The sequence below is a fragment of the Lissotriton helveticus genome, chromosome 11 (assembly GCF_964261635.1).
Source record: "Lissotriton helveticus chromosome 11, aLisHel1.1, whole genome shotgun sequence".
Classification (NCBI taxonomy): Eukaryota; Metazoa; Chordata; class Amphibia; order Caudata; family Salamandridae; genus Lissotriton; species Lissotriton helveticus.
The window spans coordinates 891027822-891043749 of NC_136072.1; the positions used below are offsets into that span (position 1 = coordinate 891027822).

The window sequence follows — 15928 nt, forward strand, 5'->3', positions numbered from 1 at the left end:
CACTAGACACCTTCTGCACGGTTTCTAACCAACCCCTGCCTTAATGCACAACAAATAACGGCGTTTTCAGCTCACGTTTCCCTTGATGTGGCCATCTTTATGCCAGAAAAATACAAAATAAGTTTGGTTGACGTCGTTGTTGGTTATTCATCAAGCAGTTATGTTCCACTGTACACTAGAAGACGCTTTTGGTTGGAGAGAAGAAGACTGGAATCGAAATAACTAGATTGTGTGCATGAGAACACCACCATAACATTTGAGGTGCGTGCAAGTTTTACAAGTGAACGCAGCGAATTTCCTACGCGCCCTAGAAGATAGGCAGGCTGCTGAATGCAGTTTTAAGTACTGTGACCCACATTTTTTTTCATTTCATGATACAACTTGTACTCACTGTAAAAGTTTTACACTGAGTTCAAGCTGTATCATGAAATGAAAAAAATTGCGCCTCACAGTATTTACAAATAGCCACATGCCGAATATTTAATTGGCTGCACTCCTGCTAAAAATTTCCTTTTAGCACAGTTTTGCTGTGCATCACAACACCCATAAATCCGATCTGACCGCCACTGCAGTCTGCAAACAAACAAATAGCACTCACCTGCGCTGCAGGCTGCAGCCAGGGGAGATTACATTACGGGTTGCCGATCTCGTTCCCGGCTGGCTTGTCCTGCTGTCTCCCTCTCTGGCCTCTGACTTCCTGCCTCGACCTCGCCTCGATCACGCGCACTTCCCAATGCACATGAGCATCACTGCAGCCCCTACCCTAAAAAAAAAAAACTGCGGCGCCGCGGAGAGGGTGGCAATTTGCGCGCTGCGCGGGTCTTCAGAAATGAAATAATTTATTTTAAATCGGCGCGGCACCCCAGCTCACACCAGGCCTCTCAGACAGCAAGGCGGCCTGATTGTGCTTAATGTACTGCTGTAAGCACTGTGTTATGCTGTTTGGGCCGATTTGGACCGCGGTCGGTCCAAATCGGCCCCCCCACAACAGAACTGGCCCCCTGTCACGAAACCGGCCCCCACCCCATCCAGCCGACCGGAGGATTGCCCGGTGCCCGGAATGACCAGTCCGGGCCTGCCTGTACTTCACGGAACGTTCCCGCTCAGACCCCTTTGTCCTAGTCTCTAATGTTACTGTCCTTGCAAGGTCCACAGAACAATAAATGCCTGACCACTACGTCACTGGCGTGAGGAGAACTAGGTCACCAGACACTTCCATGTGTGCCCTATAAACTACGCGTGCGCACGCAGGAACGAACAGCTCCCGCCCTCCTGTCCCCGAGAAGACAACCGGGGCTTCGTCCACATGTCGCTCTGTCCCAGTCCTCTTCCTGAAGCAGCGCCAGAGGGGTGGGAGATGTGTGCTGCGAGACCAGTTGTTTAACAGATAAGGTCCGCCGGTTTCATTTTAAAGGACACTTAATACATCTTTCCGTGACACCTCAAACTTTTTAGATCTCGCCTGGCGTTAGCAGCGCAAGGGCTTTTTGCAATCAATACGGATTCAGAAGGGACTTATATCCCCGCCCCTGTTTACCATTGGTTCGCTTCATCGTTTATGGTAAACGGTAGCGTGTGATTGGAAATCTGGCTTCTTGGTTACCTCCTTGTCCACTTTTAGCGCAGGCCCATGTGGAAAGGCTGACTCCATCTTTGTTCCTGTGACGTAGGAGGGTCGCGTGCGTGCTCTTTTTTTTTTTTTTTTGCAGAGTTTTATGTAGCGCGAACTAGAACCGAACCGAATCAGTTATCGGAGCGCTTTACATAGCACCAGTTACGTTACATGAGGACACACTTTCATTTTTTTTAGGCACGGGGAGATTAAGTGATTTGCCCAGAATCACAGGGGGTTTTTGGCGTCGTTACCGAGACTCGAACCCAGATCCCCAGGTCCGAGGTCGAGCGCCTTAGCCGTTAGGCCAACCCCTCTCCCCTCTCTTGTTTTTCTTTCTCTCATTCCCCTGCGAACTCGGGTCGTTGTCCTAGATATGGCTTCCCATAGACACTGTTTATATTTAAGTAAACATTACCAACACAGCGCCCAACCATTGGCTCTCTCTGCGTGGCAATTGCTCTGGACAAAACACTGTTATGGATATGAAAGCGCTCTTACCAGGCTCACAAGCGCTGAGTATAATGCGGAATGATAGCTGGCAGCAGACGTTCTGATTTATTTAAGTAATGTTTATCACCCCAGTCACTCTGTACGTGTGCATTTTGATTAATGTTATTGTCGCAGTATTTTTAGATGATACCAAGGTAATAACTAGTTTTGTGTTGTGAACTTCAGCGCAGTCCTTCAAAATCGTATCACTTTTTTGTCTCAATTTAGTTGCCCTGTGTGCTTTCACGTGCTTTGCGCTACAAGCAAATTTTCTCCTAAAACTTCTAAACGGGAGACCCTTTCCTGTAACGAGACTTGAAATCCTACAACATGTTGAATATTATTATTGACTGGTGTATTCTTTCGCCTTTGTTACATATTTCTCCGTAACACTGCGCTGACAACGTAAGAGGTGGGATACCCACTGTTATTTAAACGGCTAGTTTGCGTTTGAGGAACGTGACTGGACATTTACGCTCTTACTGCCAGAATCTCAAGACCGTAATCTGCTTAATATTGCACTGACCGGTAGTGGTCCAGGCAGGAAGGTCCCTTTGCTATCACTTAGACATTATTAGCACTGTCCAATGATTTAGGCTGTTCAGTGAACCTTACGATTGTATAATACATTGTTAGGTTTTGTTGTTATGTTTTTCGCATTGTACAGCGCCAACCCCATTGTAGCACACTTTTTTTTTTATCTAGATGCTCTTTCATGCTGATTAGGGAATTCTGGTAAAAACATTGTTTGATAGTGTCTGTCATTTGTTGATGTTTGGGTGTTTTTGTTTTTTGGGATATCATAGGTTTTTCGATTGCCATTTGTACTGCCAGAGAACAGTTCTAGTTATAAAAGTATCACATGGTAGGTTGGAATTCTATGACCCTGAGTTCTGTTTATGGTAATAGCGTGTTTTTTGAGTTTATTGGTGGTATGTAACAATGTCATTTTATCGCTGCCAACGTCTTTGGAGTTTGGTGTGTGACCGCATCATATTGCTTTTTTCTCTTTTTACTTTCAGCCATAATGCACAGCGGCAAGGCCAATACTGTACAGCAGGTCTTAAAATTTGGGAAAAAAAGCTTTATGACATGGCCAAAGACAGGGGGAGTAACAAGGACACATGAAGGGATGGGAGGTACAGGGGAAAGCAATAGGAAAGCGGAAGCGGGAGGACCAACCAACAACTGTGCGGGAGGGGTTGGGGAGGACAGGGCAACCAATCACATTGCCAGAGTGGGTGGGCGGGGCAGGGGCAAGCTGCAGACACATGCGCTCTTTTGGAATGCTAGCCTAATAATAAGCATTTGCAATGCAATAGGTCTCGCATTTATGCGAGTCTAAGCTATTGGCAATGTAAATGACAATGCCTTTTATTTATGTTTTCAAAACGGAAACAAAAATAAAAGGCATTGTTATTTGCAATGCCAATAGCTCAAACTTGTGTAAATACGAGACCTATTGCATTGCAAATGCTTGTTAATTAACGGAGTTCCAGAAATAAAAACTTCGACGTTAGGGCTTCCACACAGCCTGTAGAGACTATGGACCTCATTTAGTATTTCAAGGAGGCAAAAAATTATCCAGATTCTGGAGGAAGCTCTACATATGGAATAGAGACCATAGGCTGAATTTCTACCACAATAGTATCCCCCTTGGTGGCTTCTGCGCTATATTTCTCTAAAAATTTTAAATGGGGCTTTGTGACATTTTCGAGTTCTTTTTGTTCAGAAGCAATGAGTTTAAATTTCGGATCTTCTGCAGCAGATGCTTACATGCGAGCATGCTCTGGATGTGACTTTTTCTGGGTTTAATTATTTTTATAAAAAGGCTGTGAGGAGCACGGAGGTGGTGCTTCAGTACAGCTAATGGAATGCGGCTTCACCCCTGCACATGCTGTAGACGCGTCTAACTATCTACTTCTTTGGCCATAATTTAATTATTTTGTGGTGGCCGCCCCATATCTTGTCATAATGCATGGAATGCCCTGACATATCTGGAAAGACGTGTCAACTATTTTCTTGTTATGTATAGGAACCAATTATAGAAGAAAAAAAAATCCAAGTCCAGTTATTCGCTGCTTTGATGTCAGAGAAGAGAAGTACCTGACCCAGAAGCCCAGGTTCTCACGGATGGTGATATAGCCCTCCCCACAGCGATCCAGAGCCCCAAGGCAGGCGTCTGAATGCATGGGGCGCTCCTGTGCCATCAAAAGCGTATCCTCTGTCTGGAACGGACCACTGCCTACCCATGGAGGGGGATCCCAGTTCATGTATAGGTTTATAGCGAGGAGAATTTACCATTCATCAAGGAGAAAACCCTCGCTGAATAGGCCGATGGATCTTTGACGTTGGCTGAGATTAACCAGGAGCAGCACATTACATCGAAAATAACATTATAATATATAATCTGTTTTCAGTCGAAGCGTGCAGTGCGAATGAGAGGCTCTTCCAGGAGCCAGTGTCAGCAAGGCAGGCTCTATCTCTCCACTTTCCCTGTGAGGGCATGAATCATGGCTTCAGGATGAGAAAGGAACAGAAAGGCCAGAGGGTGGTGTGGGGCAGGATGCCAAGTAGAGTTTTTTTGTGTGAGGGTGACAGGCAAAGGGTGTATTTTGTTTTTTTATCAGGAATGGTGAGGAGAAGATGGAACTGAGGGTGGCAGGAAGCAAGATAGGGGTTGTGGAATGGGGAAGGGCAAGAGGTGGGAATGCACAGTGAATGGTATGGTAGAATGGCATGGCTTCAGGTAGTGATATTTTTGTACTGGGACATTGAAGTGGGAAGAGAGATTGCAGAGGGTTGATGCGAGCATGCCACACATTTTGTATGGGAGGCGAGGGTCTTCCTGAAGGTGGGTGTGAAAGGTGGCAGGGTGACAAGTATCTGGGGTTTTTCGAGTCGAGCCTGCGAGAGCATGCGTCTTGCTCGCCAGACGCTATTGCTTTCAAAAACGGCTTCAAGCCCGCCCATTGCTTTCCATTTGTTGGCTTCTTGTCACTCTTGCAGCCTCCTTAATTCGCCACTTCAGGCGAAACATCATTTCCGATAGTTTCTGTGGAGCAGAGACCAAGCACAGATTAATTCAAGTTAATCAGTATCCATCCGCTGCTCCCGATGTGATTTCTTCCCCTCTCCCACTCACCCTGCCTGCTACTCCCTTCTTAGCACTTTTTTTCTTATTTTTGGTGCATGATAAAACTTCTGTCCAGTGAGGCTGCTGTAAAGGAAAGATTGATGAGGGTCAATCACTTTTACAGTGTGTGTCAAAGGTACTTATTAATCTGTCTGTGCACCGGTAGGTCACTTTCGTGAATACATTTGGATCTGGATGATAAAACAAATATATTATCAAACTGCAATCCTGTAATGTGTTTTTTTTGTTAACCCTTATTGTTTGCATCGTGTTGTTGAACCCTTCTAAAAACATATCAGTAACACCTGCAGCTTGACCATGGGCGTCCGCAGAAATGTTTCCAGGGGGGGGGCAAAATGTTAACATCATCACCATCCTCCGACATGATGTGTGTCAGGTGGGGCACAAGAAACACTGGGGCACAAGAGGAGCCATGGGGGGCAGGAAGCATGCCGCATATGATCTCATACACCATTGGGTTGTTGTGCCACAGCCATCTCTTTCTTTTGTGGCACCCCAAAATCTATACCTGCCCTGGTCCCTAAAATTACCCCCTAGCACCCCAAAACCCATACCCACCCTGAACCCTAAAATTACCCCACCCCCCAAAACTCATACCCTCCCTGAATCCTAAAATTACGCCCCTGGCACCCCAAAACCCATACCCACCCTGAACCCTAAAATTACCCCCTAACACCCCAAAACCCATACCCACCCTGAACCTTAAAATTACCCCTGCCCCCCCAAAACTCATACCTGCCCCAACCCTAAAATTACCCCCCTGGCACCCATAACCCATACCCACACTGACCCCTAAAATTGTCCCCCTGGCACCCCAAAACTCATACCCACCCTGAACCCTAAAATTATCCCCCTGGCACCCCAAAACCCATACCCGCCCTGAACCCTAAAATTTCCCCCCTTGCACCCCAAAACCTGTACCCACCCTGAACCCTAAAATTACCCCCCCCCGGTACCCCAAAACCCATACCTACCCTGAACCTTAAAATTATCCCCCTGGCACCCCAATCCCTAACCAACCGTGAACCTTAAAATTACTCCCTGGCACCTTAAAATCCAAACAAAACCTGAACCCTCAAGTTACCCCCTGGCACCACAAAAGCTGAACACTACATTCTGATTGTGTATCGCGCCGTCTCTCTGCTCAGGGAGGATCTGCTTGTCCGGATCGGCTCGCCCTGGTCCGGTTCCGCTCGCCCTTCTCTGGAGCTGTTCTGCCTGCCCTGTTCCTCTTCCGGACCCACCGAGCCTGCCTCCGTGCACACTGCCTGGACCTAATCTGTCTGGCCTGATTCTTTCTCCTTTGGACCTGCTGTCTTCACTGGCGGAGTTAGAACACAGGTCTCACTTCTCTGAAGCTGTTCTCCCTCACCCGGACCCCCCACTCCCCCTCCACTTGCTCTCTCATCTTCCTTCCTCCCTACTTCTCGGTCTCTCTTTCTCCCCTGCTTCTCTCTCTCTTTCTCTCCCCCCTCTTCGTTCACTCTCACTCCCACCGTATCCGTCTCCCCGACCCCACCAATTCTTCCTCTGTCCTCCCTCTCTCTTCCTCCTCCTCATGTCGGTGATAGGGAGCCCGGGGCCCTCTCTGAAAAAGCGAGCTGGAGGTGATGTTAAGTGTGAAAGCACCAAGGTGTGGACCAGGAGAAGAGGCGGGGGAGGGGGTGGGCGGCAGGTAGAGCGTCAAAGGGGGCACTGGCTCTCAGAGAGGTGAGACAGGGTGGGGAGCAGCCTGAGGACAAAAACAACACCAGAGCAAGAGGCAGACGCTACTCTTTTATTCAAATGTGACTATTTTTTCTGCTTAGTAATTTACTTAACAGGAACTGTTCTAGGCAGTCAATCACTATAATCCAATAATTATTTGAAAAGACTTTGCCTCAATCTTGTTATTGTGTCAGAGTGCGCTATAAAGTCAGAGGTCTCCTGGCGCTTCTGACTAAATTATAAGATGGAGGGGGAGGCAGAGGGTACTCACAAGGATCTAGAAAAGAGAAGAGTCTCAAGGTGTTGTCTAGATGTGACATGCGATGAGATGCACAGGAGTTCACCTAGAAGAGAGTGCCAAAGGGACGGTGCAGGAAAATAAAGCCCGTGTCTTGTCCTACTGAGCCCTGAAATGCAGAGGAGCTTCAGAATAGAAAAGAGTGCGTGCTGGAGAGGAACCGTGGCTGGAGCACCATGTGTAATGCATAGTGGCATGGGCGTCCGCAGGGGGCAGGGCCGGATTTAGCGCTGGTGGCACCCAGTGCAACAATGTTAGTTGGCGCCCCCAATGACCACCTCCTCCACGGATTCTCTCACTAGCACCCTTTAACAGTGACCAAGTCTCCATAACCACTCTCTCTCAGATGCATTGAATTCGTTATATAGCGCTACTCATACCATTAAAGTATGTCAGAGCACTTTGCATCACACACACATTACACAGACAATCAATCATACTTGTGTAAATCAGTGTATAGGAAATGTTACATAAGCCAAAGGACAAAGGGGCATATTATCAAGTCCTAGCGATATTCTTATCGCCGCGTTTGCGGACGAAATGCGATGATAGAAATATCGCTTTATTTACAAGAGCACGCTAAAGCGTGTTCAATGGGATTAGCGCTGGTTTCAACATTAGGGGAGAGGAGTTGGCCTAACGGCTAGGGCGCTCGACCTCGGACCTTGGGATCTGGGTTCGAGTCTCGGTAACGACGCCAAAAACCTCCTGTCATTCTGGGCAAATCACTTAATCTCCCCGTGCCTAAAAAAAATGAAAGTGTGTCCTCATGTAACGTAACTGGTGCTATGTAAAGCGCTCCGATAACTGATTCGGTTCGGTTCTAGTTCGCGCTACATAAAACTCTGCAAAAAAAACCAACAAAAAAAAAACATTGCATCGCCTTGCATCGCTAACGAGATGCAAGGGAGGTGTCCCGTGAAACAACATGGGATATTATCACTAACCCTGATTCTCTCTATTTTCAAGTGTATCGCTAACACACATAGCGATTTTATAATCAGCGCTAACCGGGTTTTTCGACGGTTTGTAACGCCTGCTATTTTCCTTACTAAGCCATATCTATAATGGGATATGGATTGTTATGCTGAGTCCACGTCTCCCATTATAGATTAGGTTTTCCCTAACGCGGTTTTCTATCACTGGAATTCCGGCGATTTCGACTCTTTCCGCCGCTTTTGCCTGGATTTCTATCGCCTGGGCGATTTGCCTTGCTGATAGTGCGCTCACCAGGCGATAGAATAAGGCGACATGCGGCGTTAATTTTTTGCACGCTACACACGGCCAGCGATAATTATCGCTGGCCGTTGAAGATATACCCCTAAAAGTGTAGGAGTCACATGTCATCCATACTGGTATGCAGTATAGTTTAGGAGTGCTTGGTGTGGAGAAGCCCAAACTCAGAGTCGAAAAAGAAACAGCATAGTTGGGAGTTTTCTTTAATAATAAGAATCCATTTCTACCCAAATTAACCCTTTTTGCAACATTAATCAATGTTCTATACTTAGCAGAGTGTATGCACTTCTACGATGAAAGTTAATACCTCACTATTCTATATTAGGACTTTAAGTTATAAATTGCAAGTAAGAAAAGGATAGCTCTTTTAAAAGCCATAACATGCTGATCTATTTACATTAAATGCACTCTTTAATCTACTTGGTACACGTTCTTTGCAGCAGGCATATTAACCCTCTGTACTACCTTCACATAAGTCAAACACCTCAACTACACAAAACTCTGATCTCTGGCCAGGAAGAACATCAATCTTGACATTTTTGTGAGGCCCTGTAATTGCAGAAGGAAAGGAACGCGCAGCAGGTGCTTTTAAAATCATAATTAAGATGTAAACACGGCGCCCCCAGGAATCCAGCGCCCGGTGCGATAGCACCGGTCATACCACCCTAGAGCCGGCCCTGGCAGGGGGCAAGGAGGGGCACTCCAGGGGGGGGCAAGCGCCCCTCCTTGCCCCCACCTGCGGACGCCCATGAGCTTGACCTGAACCTTTCAAAGCAGGCTGGGTGCACTAGTGTGCAGTGTATGACACCCAGATGTGCAGTTTACTTTCAGGGATTCAATGAACATCTTTAATTTCTCATCTGTATAGTTTATCATCTCTCTTACACACTAGTGATAACAGTGAGCAGCAGCGTGCACAGTGCAGTAGTTTCTACCATCTGCCCATGAAGTGCCACCTCCGCCCTTTGAGCACTTAAGCGATTAACCTCTGATTGCTTTCAAGAATGTTATATTCTATAAATTGTGTTTTTAAACTGTAGCAGGGTCTGAAAATCACATCATGCCAAGTGCTGTTGGCTAAAGAGCCTGTACTGGCTGTAGGAGTCACGCATGTCATAAGGTCACATGGATGCTGTGTTTTTTAATTTTACAAAGTGGTCTTGCCTATTTTGAATACTGTTTCTGTTGGTTTAAAAGTAACAAGCATTGGCAAAGTCAATAGGTCTTGCCTATGAGAGTTATTGGATTTGACAATGGTTTGTAGCCATGCTGTAGAGCAGCCTGGATGATTTGCAGTGTGGTTAAAACCAATTTAAAAAAGCACTATGAAACAGCCAGCGCTAATGCACTTTTTAAAAATAAAAGTGCATTAGTGATGGATGTATCATAGACCTTTTTTTAATTATTATTTTTAGCCGCGCTGCACAGCAGTCATGCTGCTATACAGCATGGCTAAACATCATTCCCAAAGTGGGCAATGCCTTTGCTGTACAGTATGAACAAAAGGAAATGGCAGAGCCAATAGTCCCAAAGGGGAGACCTATTGACGTTGCCAATGATTGTTTATATATGGCTATGGGAGGGACAGGTAATGTAAAGTGCAGTAGGTGTGGGTGGCAGAACACCATGCAATTTTTTTAAATGTTTTTGGGAGAGAAGAGTTAAATGCCAAGGGCCTCATTTATGAGGTTGTGCCTCACTTTTACGCCGCCGGTGCGTCACTTTTTGTGACGCACCAGTGGCGTAAAAAATGTGCCTTGTTGCACCATATTTACAAAGTGATGCATCTAGGTAGATGCATCACTTTGTAAACCCCTGCGCTACATTATACCTACGCCAGGTATAATGTATGCAGGGGGGGCCTTCTGACGCAAGAAAGGGCCATAGAAGTTACACAGTGAAATCTATAAGATTTCACTGCGCCACTTCTAGGACACAAATGCGTCAATTTCTTATGCCTGACTCACAGCAGGCGTAAGACTGACGCAAGCCCTTTCACATGGTGTGAAAGGACACATTGCTGGAGTTGCGTCACTTTTGTGACACACTCTAGCAATGCGTCACTTTTGCGCCATACAGATACGTCAGAAATACTGATGTATCTGTAACTCCTTGCGCCATGATGCGTCATACTGTAAATATGACGCATCATTGGTGTCGCAAGGAGGGCGCAGTGAAAAGTGACGCATCTCTGTTTTCACGCAGCGATGCGTCACTTTTCATAAATGAGGCCCCAAATGTAAAGGAATTGGGCAGTGATATACCAGGTTATGTATGGCTCCCAGATGACTTCTCTATTCCTATGCTGCTCATATGAGCAGTAACAGAGGGTGTATATGTAATGCATGGTGCTCACCAAAACCCCTAGTGTGAACCCCCGATTCGAAATCTGGGCAATTTGGTAACTGTGCGCTGCAACGTGGATAATACTGGTTAACGAAACCTGTTACACACTGCTGCTACTTCATAAAGGAATTCCAGGCTTTCCTGGCAGGGCTCTCATAGAGGCTGTCAGTGCAGCACTGGCAGAGGTGAAATCACATCAGGAGGGGAAGGGCAAGGGTGAGGAAGAAAGGCACAGAGGGTGAGAGGTTGGTGGCACGAGGCCAGGTGTTTGGTTTGTGGCAGACAGGAGAGGCCATTTTATGTATGGCTCCCCATTACTCATCTGTCCCTGCATAGTACTTTAAAGCAGGGGCACATGATTCAGGTGGGTAATACATATCTTAAAATGATGAATGGTTAACAGTGAATAATGGGGATGTTTTTCCCCTCAGAGTTCTGAGTGCAATTACAGGCAACTCCAGCTTCAACCTCGTCGTCTGTTTGATGTCACTCAGAAGACCTTGGTGGAAAATATCTGTTACCCATCTTGCACGTTTTTTTTCTTTTTTCTCCCCCCCTTTACCTAATCTCCCTGCTTTCTAGTACCGCCAGTAACAGCACAATATATTGCCTTTCTCAATAAACAAGTCATACCACTTTAATGGGGTTTCAGTAACTTTTATTACAAAACTGCTCACCAAGCTACACTTACAACAAAAGACAGCTTATTATTAATCACATAGGTAAAACCTATTGCATTTACCAATGATTGTTTTGATTTCACACAACTAATTCTACTTGCATTCTTCATGTCTGCAAACCTGCTATCTCTGTTGTGCGAAAGAGCAAGACACCAAGGGGTATGTTTTTATAGAGTTGCATTGCTGTTGTAGAATGCAATAGGGTGCAAAAGTGACGCAACCCATAAGATGGATTTATCAAACCACGCAAGGCCACTTTGCGTGGCCTTAAGTGGGTTGATATATCGTGAATAACACAACAGAGCACATATCGCTGTTTTGCGTTACTTTGCCCTGGGAAGAGGTTCCGTGGGTGTGTTCCCACGCATTCACCCATGGATTTTGAAGCAATCCCAGATTTGCCAATACAGGTAGACCTGGGAATGCGTCAGAATGCTACACCTTCCCAGGAGAGGAGTAACAAAAAGAAATATCTTTCTTTCTCCTTGTTACGTCCACTTTCTATGTGTGCTGAAGCAGCACACAAAAAAAGAGGAAAATGGCCGAGGGGATTGTTTTTGTGCAGGAAAGCATCCCTTCCTGCACAAAAACAATGCTGCTGACAACTCAAGCAGTCTTGCACCATGGTGCAAGGGTGCCTGCATTGGTGCTAGGCAGCACATTGTGCGCCAGTGCTGGAAAAAGACAGGGATGCGCCGTATTATGTTAAATATGGCACATTTCTCCCTTTCCCGGCATGCAGCGCAGCAAGTCAACGCTGACTTGCTGCGCTGTGTGACCTTTTGGTACCTATGGTCCCAAAGATTTAAATGGTTTGTGTGAACCTTAAAGGTGTGATTATCTAGACGGAAGAAAATACCCTCTTCCATGTGTTAAATGGATATTGCAAGTTGTCCTACAGGGAGCCTCTGTGGCTCCCGTCACAGCTTGATGATCCACGAAAGGCAGATGAATGCACCTCTTCCGGGGGGGGTCCCTCTTGGTCTGCAGCCTCATGCTCTTCAGGTTCACAGAACTCATCCGCCCCTTAGCAGTATCGCAGTCAAAGACAGTTGGCCATACTTTATACAGAATATTTTAATGTTTGGGTGTCGGCTCCCCGATCAAGCTAGGTGCTGTGTAAATCTGATGATGTAAATAAGAAATTCTGTTATTTGAACGGAAGACACATAGGGGCATATTATCAAGGACGGGCGATACATTATCGCCGCTTTTATCGGCAGGAAACTGCAGATAAAGCGGCGATAATGGGCTTGATAATATGCTCTATGAATTCCAATCGAAGCCCATGTTATCAAGCCCATTATCGCCGCTTTATCTGCAGTTTCCTGCCGATAAAAGCGGCGATAATGTATGACCCGTCCTTGATAATATGCCCCCCACATCCGTCATCTATTTCTGTCTCCTTTCCATCTCTACACTATCTTCCTCAAAATGTATTGCCTCTTTGTTCACCACTATCCCTGAGTTGCATTCTTTAATTCCTCATCACTGTAGGTATCTGTATCCGTTCTCTTCATCTCTGTCCTGGCCCTACACTCTACAGCCTCCCTCTCTCAAATCATCTCTCGCCACTCTTTCTGATGGAATCCAGGACTCACAATCTGTTTGTGTGTTTTACAGCCAAGAACAATTTGAGAGCGTGCCCGACCTGCATTCGAACCCAATCAGGAAGAAAATTATCAAAGCCTTTTTTGACAAAAGGTAAGAGATCTTCCTGAGTGTGTGTGTGTCCCTTGTTTTGCACAAGCCCTGGGCCTGCCTAGAATTGTAGAAAATTGAAACACAACATTGAATCACAGCACAAGTCTTAGCCATGGTTTCTGACAGCCAAACAGTGGCACTATGTGGTACAGCCACTGATACCCACAGACTGTGCAGGTGTGGCATGTATGTGTAGTGTGGGGTATACTCCGCACAGTCCAAAAGGATTGCAGGTCGTTTGGTAAAGACTAGCATCAATAATTTTGGCCGACGAGTTTCAGAGTTGAAAATTTATTATCCATGGCTTCTCTGGGCCAAGTTCATGGGGACTAGCAGGCATGGGCCTGACTGTTGTTACCGATGAGCCTCCTGGTTGAGGACAGCTTGTAAAGAGTGCCCAGCTAGCCTCAGCCATGCGTGTGGACAGACAACAGCTAGGTCACTGGCCGGCTGTTCCACTTTAGGACCAGGCGTTCACATTGGTGGATGAGTGTTTTCCTCAGGCAGTAGATTGGCTATGCCTTTTTGCTTAATCACATTTTTAGGCATCTAAACCTGGTTGTATATCAGAACATCGTGGTCAGAAATACTGTTCTACAAATATATTGTGTCCCAAATATCACAGCAGCAGTGTTGTTCAGGTACACATATATAGGTAAGCATAGAATTACTTTATCAACTCTGTATGCCTTTAAGATATATATGTTGTCAAGGCTCACATATGTGGAGTAAAGTTTAGAAAACCTATAGTTACCTTCATAATATTTTGGTAGTCGATAGTTTGTCTACAGTATTCCTGTACGGCACCATTTAAACCATGCTATTCCTGCATTTTATCCTAAAAGGCTATCTTTTTACCAGGTGCTGGTGGTTCCCAATTTGTATGACTTAAAGCTATTGGGTATTATGCGGGTATTAAATGGCACATAAGCGATGAGTCTTTGGCTTTCAAGGTTGGGGTGCTCTGTAGGTAGTGTTGACTATGAGATATTTCAACGCAGATACTTGCGCTTGCAGAGTGCGACTCTTGAGTTCAGGTCTTTTGGGAGTCTCTTTCTTCTACTGCTGCCCTATTGACTGCAGGCCATTGGCTCTACTGCTGGTAGTGACTGGCGCTACTATCGGTAGTTCCTGAACTGGGACAATGTGCCCTTATGGACTGCAAGGCACTGGGTACTGAATAATTGATGCCAATTGGATTGCTAAGAGAGTCTTAATTCAGTTTATGATAAAGGGGCCTTTTCAAATAAATCAAGCTTAACCATGGAATGTGTGGGTTGGGTGCACTGTGTCCAAGTGCATCTCGAATGCATACATGCCAACAGACCCGGTACAGGCAGGAGACTCACATTTTTGTAAGGCCGAAAAATACTTTATTTTAGCTGTCTTTTGCCTAAAATTGCCTCTGTTTCCATGTTAGTCAAAGGGAAAAATAAATTCCTCCTATTTTTCTTTTTTTACTATCTCCCTCTTTCGAAGTGTTAGCATGTATTCTAGTGCTGATCCTTTGCGTCATGGACCAAAGAGATTTTGTTGCAAGACGATGAAGGGGCATAATATTGAAATCCCTTCAATACTGACCCCAGCAGCAGCAAAAGGGAGATGAAGAGAAGGCAACTCTTTATGGTGTCACTGCATGGACATAAGCAACAGCCACATCCAGCAACCTCCTCCTTTTTTGCAAAAGTGGTAAAAATTAGTCCTATGAAGGAAGGAAAGATGTATCCAGAATGTAGAAGTGGCATCAGCAGTTAGGAAAGGTCTCACAAGAAACAGTCCAAACAGAAGACTGGAAAGTAGTCAACTTGGAAAGAAAGAGAAGCGTAAACAGAGAGTAAAAGACCAAACTATCCACAGCTAAAAAGTACCTAATGATATTTTCTTTATTATATCATCTCAGGCATGGCATCCAGCAACACGTCAAGCAATTGTTAGTAACAATAAATAAGCATTCAGACTAGAACATGGCATGTAAATGTGCCCAATCTAGGGAACTACAGGCACATGGTGTCCAGTCAAGGAAACATTTGCAATAGGTATACAAGTCAGAGAACAACATTCATGGACTGCTAATCCTGGGTGCATGGGATGGCGAGGGAACCAATCCAATCAGGAAACATCTGCCCAGCATAAACTGGGCCAAAAGAGCTGAAGAAGAAATCACGATGAATCTGCAAGAGAACTAGTTGTAAGAAGAGCTACGAAGAAAAGGTCACAGGCAGGTGCAATGCGAAAGGAACTAGGCAAAGCATATATACAAGACAACCATTACCAATAAATGAAACTGAAGTGCTTGAGGAAGTTCAGGAAGCTATTACAAGACAGAGTCTAAGGAGGAGGAACAAAGAGCAACCTACATAAAGGAAAAAAGGAGAAACACCACAGACAATCCAGGAATGTATGCAAACTTCTACAAGAAAAGAGAATAATTAGTACACGATAAAGAAAACTCATGGTAAAGCACAATCGATGGTTACTAGAAAGAGAGAATGGGTGGATATTGGAAAAAGAGCAATTGTAAAGATATGTAGACAGGCACTGGAGGAAACGTACATGGTCTGATACTGCATTAGGATGGCTATGTGAAGTGCAGTAGCTTAACAGATGTATAGCCCCCAGGTGGAAAGTCAGAATAAAAGCTTGAGGAGCAAGAATAGTATATCCCATCCATAGAGATCAGTACACCCAGCCACTCT

General features: G+C 45.5%; 1 protein-coding gene across 2 annotated transcripts in view; it reads left to right on the forward strand.

The window, feature by feature from the left end:
* Positions 1–15928, forward strand: part of TESC (tescalcin) — a 468355-nt gene that overhangs the window by 236039 nt on the left and 216388 nt on the right. For both annotated transcript variants that reach the window (XM_078667128.1, XM_078667127.1), the window contains exon 3: positions 13152–13232. In XM_078667128.1, the coding sequence (XP_078523254.1) occupies positions 13152–13232 (81 nt within the window). The remainder of the gene's footprint in view (positions 1–13151; positions 13233–15928) is intronic.